Source organism: Microtus ochrogaster, chromosome 15 (assembly GCF_000317375.1).
Source record: "Microtus ochrogaster isolate Prairie Vole_2 chromosome 15, MicOch1.0, whole genome shotgun sequence".
Classification (NCBI taxonomy): Eukaryota; Metazoa; Chordata; class Mammalia; order Rodentia; family Cricetidae; genus Microtus; species Microtus ochrogaster.
Genome location: NC_022017.1, coordinates 10,114,900 through 10,119,360, shown reverse-complemented (window position 1 = coordinate 10,119,360; position 4,461 = coordinate 10,114,900). Strand labels below are relative to the sequence as shown.

General features: G+C 51.4%; 1 protein-coding gene across 1 annotated transcript; it reads left to right on the top strand.

The window, feature by feature from the left end:
- The first annotated feature begins 2,137 nt into the window (after positions 1-2,137).
- On the top strand, positions 2,138-3,969 carry LOC101983885 (lymphocyte antigen 6D-like). Its single transcript, XM_005354042.1, has 3 exons — positions 2,138-2,189; positions 3,045-3,146; positions 3,785-3,969. The coding sequence occupies exons 1-3, from the start codon at positions 2,138-2,140 to the stop codon at positions 3,967-3,969; spliced, it is 339 nt and encodes a 112-aa protein (XP_005354099.1).
- Positions 3,970-4,461: the final 492 nt, after the last annotated feature.

Genomic DNA, 4,461 nt, shown 5'->3' with positions numbered 1-4,461 from the left:
TTTAACCTTAGAGGGTTCGTCTGGGAGGTGTTATGAAGTCAGCCACTTCCCTGGATACATGACCATGTGTAAAAGGCTCTCACTGCACAGCTGGCTCAGGCAGAAGGCCATTGTGCTTGGCTGCTGGCCAAGAACTGGGTAGGATGTGATCCTGTCACTGTAGGGGTGGGTATGGTAACTAGCCAGTCTAAATGACTGGGACCCCAGAAGGGGAGCAAGACACAAGCCTGGGGCACAGCAGGATACTTTCCTTGTCCTAGGAGCCTGGGAGTGTGCCAGGGAAAATTCTCCGCAATGGGCAGATGAAGCCTCTGGGGGAGGGAAGCCGTAACTCACAGCACAGCCTGGCTGGTCCCTTTTCCCTTTGGGCTTTCTATTTTGTTGCCATAAAATGGGATCCTGCAAGTTGGGAAGGAAGACCAGTGTTTACATTTGGCATCACTGAATATCTTTACAGAGCTGAGCTCTGCTCAACCTATGAACATCACCAATGGACACTAACATACTTTCATACCCCTGCTTCCCAGCATCTCCAGCCTGTTGCTTCTAATACCCCCAGTCTATTGATGCCCAGTATCCCCAGTTCACTGGCCCCACAACTTCCCCAGTTCACTGCCTCCCAGCATCCCCAGCCCTCTGTCCCCCAGCATCCCCAGCCCACTGTCCCTCAGTATCCTCAACCCAGTGTCCCACAGTATCCCTAGCCCACTGTCCTCCAGCATCCCCGGTCCACTGATACCCAGAATTCCCAACCCACTGCCCCTCAGCATTCCCAGTCCACTGACAACAAGAATTCCAAGACCACTGGTCCCCAGCATCCCCAGTTCACCGACATCCAAAATCCCCAGCCCACTGATATCCAGCATCCTCAGCCCATTGCCCCCCAACATTCTGAGCTCAATATTCTCCATTGTGCCTCATTTTATCCTGCCTGTGGTGTGAATGTCACTGTGGATTCCTCTTCTGTCCCCTGGCAGGCCATAGAGGGAACCCTCCCTGGACTTATTGGAGGAACTGAGGGGCCTGAAGGTGCTCTGAGGAGATCGGTTTCATACCCTTCTCTCTTTCACACTTAGCAATTATGAACAGGGTCTAGACCCTGTTGAAACTTGGGGAGGAAAAGGCTTATTTTGGTAACACTTCTGTACCACAGTTCATCTTCAAAGGCAATCAAACAGAAAACTCAAATAAATAAGAACTCAAACAAGGCAGGAAACTGGAGGCAGGAACTGATGCAGAGACCATGGAGGGGAGCTGCTTACTGGCTTGCTCCTATGCTCAGTCTGCTTTCTTGTAGAACACAAGATCACCAGCCCAGGGATGTCCCCATCCACAATGGACTGGGCCATTCCCCACCAATCACTAATTAAGAAAATGCCCCCCCCAGGCTTGCTTACAGCCCCATTTTATGGAGGCATTTTCTCAACTGAGGCTCTCCTCTCTCAGATGACTCTAGCTTGTGTCAAGTTTACATAAAACTAGCCAGCACATGAGCCGAATTCTATCCCCTCAAAATCATATGTTGAGATCCCTAGCACCCAGTCCCTCGGGTTGGGACTTTTGGAAAACTGCCCTCTAATAGACTATTAAGGTACGTGGAAGTTACTTATATGATCCAATCCAATCTGGCAGGCATTCTGTCTAGAAGAGGTCAGGGCACAGGCACACAGTGACGTGTGAGGATATGAAGGGGAAGTTGCCCTCTATATACCAAGGAGTGGAATTTTGAGAGGATGTCACCTATAGGCACTGTGACCTGGGGCTCCTTCTTCCTCCACCAGGAGAAGACAATTTCCCAGTGTTTCAACCCAGCCTGAAACATCTTCTAAGACGGACAAGGGACTGACAATGGTCCCTGGACGATGGCCTGACTGGAGTAGGAGCAACACAGCCAGATGGGGTTAGGTGGGGGCTTAGGGAGCAGGAAAAAGGGGGGATGGACATTTGGAAAAGGGATTGGAGCACTGGACAAGGCAATCTTGGAAGTGTTTACCTTTCAACCACACCCTTAGAGGTGACACGTCAGAGGTGGGAGAGGGACCGAGGCCCCACCCACCACAGCAGGAGGAACTATAAAGACAGGCTGGTCCAGCACTAGCCTCATCCAGACACACGCTCTGCTTGCCCATTGCCCAAGATGAGGACTCATCTGCTTTGGCTCTTGCCCCTGATTCTGCTGGGCTCCTCAGGTAAGCCAGGAAGTAGGAACCCTGTCCTAGGTCACCAGAGTCCTTCAGGACTCTGGCTGACATTCCGACCTGGCTGGACCTGCCTCCAGATGATGTGGTCCTGCTGTCCAGAGGAGGTTCTGGTATAGGGGACAGGACCAGGCTGGAGGTCTCAGCCAGGCTGCCCAAGCTGGGAGTGGGACACAGTCTAGCTGTGGAACCCTTTTGTGGTACCTTTACTAGCCTTAAAATTATTTCACTACATTTATAATTTCTCTCTCTCTCTCTCTCTCTCTCTCTCTCTCTCTCTCTCTCTCTCTCTCTCTCTGTGTGTGTGTGTGTGTGTGTGTGTGTGTGTGTGTGTGTGTGATGTGAATGTGTCTGAAGGCAATCATGCGCCTCCAATAGTGTGCATGTGGAGATCAGGGGACAACTTGTTGGAGTTAATTCTCTTCCACCATGTGAGTTTTTGGAGATTGAGCTCAGATCTTTGGGGGCTTGGCAGCAAGCGCCTCTACCATCCTACTGGTTCTCTCTACTCGTCTTTTCTGTCAAGTCTAGATATTCTGTTGGACTTGCTGTCTCTTTTGCCAAGTCTTGTGGGATTAGCATCCTGTGGCTGGTGACCTTCTGTTGTGGGTTATGACCAGCAGCATGGACTGCTGGTTGCTTAGAGCTTTGGTTTCCTGGACCAGAGACAGAGCCCTATGCCCCTGTGCCTCAGTGTGGCTGCTGAGGGGCTGTCCATGTGGGTGATTGGGGGACAGAATGGGTTGATCGGTGGTTAGTGCTTCCCATAGAACTGTCTATGCCTCCTGTGCTGTCTGGTGTGGTTATGGAATGCCTCCATCTCTGACCCCAGCTGTGTCCCTCCAGCTCAGGCACTGAAATGTCACGAGTGTAGTACCACCACCGGAAACTGCTACAACCCTAGATCTTGCAGTGACAAGAGCCGCTACTGCTTGACCACCTGGTATGGTGAGTACCTTGGTCCTAGGTGGGTGGGACAGGGCATGGAACCTTTTGTCTGGCACCTGGGGATGCTAGGGTAAGGCAACTTGCTGGTAGAGTTGGGGGGAGGGCTGGGAAGATATGGCCCTGAGAGTCCTTTTGAGAGCTTTTGAGTGCACCTGCCCTCCCTTCAAAATGGACCCACCAGTACTGTTTTAGAGTGAGTGGGATATTCCAAGTGAGCCACCGTATGTAGTGCGGATACATGAAATGTGCAATTCTAACCCTTCCCAAGAGTTCTGGCTGCTCGGAAAGGAAAGGGGAGAAAAGTAGGGAGTGGGTAACCCTAGGCGCTTTCCTGAGCCCTGACCTTGGATTCCACTTTGAGTCCTAATTCTGACCATATTCTGAACCTTATACCTGGTCACAATCTGAGTCTTGGTCTTCATCACAATGATCTACGACCCTGGGTTACATGTTAATTCTTAATCTTGACCACATACTGAGCCCTGTTTCTGGTCACAACCTGAGTTTGACCCTCCTGACTTCTTGCTGGGGGTCCCCCTGAACTGGAGGTTGCAGGTGGCCTGGGTTTGTTAATAGGGCCAGGAGTGGGTCTTATAGGTCTCTCAGTAAATGGCTCCCCTTCTGCCCCCTGTTTCCAGCACCCCCAGGCCAGCAAACGCTCATCACAAGAACATGTGGATTTACCTGTCCCGATGTCCTTCAAAACCAGAATAACTCCAAGGCCTCCTGCTGCAACACAGACCTCTGCAACAGTGCCTTGAGCCTTCACGCCAGCTGGGTGCTGCTGATTCTCAGTGTCTGCTTTATCTATCTCAGCCGATAAAAGCAGAACTCCCACGTAGGCTTAACGCTGCTGCTCGGAGCCAGGTGTCATCATGTGACTGAAATGTTTCATAGCGTTAGGTGTGGTACTTTTACTCCAGTCAGAAGGATTCTAAGAGAGAATGTTCACTGAGTACAATCACTAGAGCTGAAGATGGGGGCCCTGGAGCAGGACCACAGGCAGAGAGAGGCTTTAGGAGACCCTTGCCACTGTCCAGGGTGCTGTATGTGGCGCTCTGTCTCCAAGGTCGCCATCTGCTGGCCTCCAAGTGCTGGTGCAAGGAAGACAGCATGGCTGTGAATCTGTTACCGGGGATTGTGGAAGCCCCCCCCCCCAGGAGGCACAGTGAATTGTTTGGGGGGCTTCTTCTTTTCATATATCCCACGGATCCCTCCTTTCAACTACCTCAGAAGAACTGAGTCTGATCATCACCACTTCAAAAGAGCTGAGCTCCAGTGTTATCTGCTGATTCCTGGACCGGTAGTGAAGTTT

Bases quoted from the DNA above. Each gene is read 5' to 3' on its own strand.
- LOC101983885 (XM_005354042.1), top strand. From the start codon at position 2,138: ATGAGGACTCATCTGCTTTGGCTCTTGCCCCTGATTCTGCTGGGCTCC. The intron at 2,190-3,044 runs GTAAGCCAGGAA...GTGTCCCTCCAG, and splicing joins GATTCTGCTGGGCTCCTCAG to CTCAGGCACTGAAATGTCAC. The intron at 3,147-3,784 runs GTGAGTACCTTG...CCCTGTTTCCAG, and splicing joins CTGCTTGACCACCTGGTATG to CACCCCCAGGCCAGCAAACG.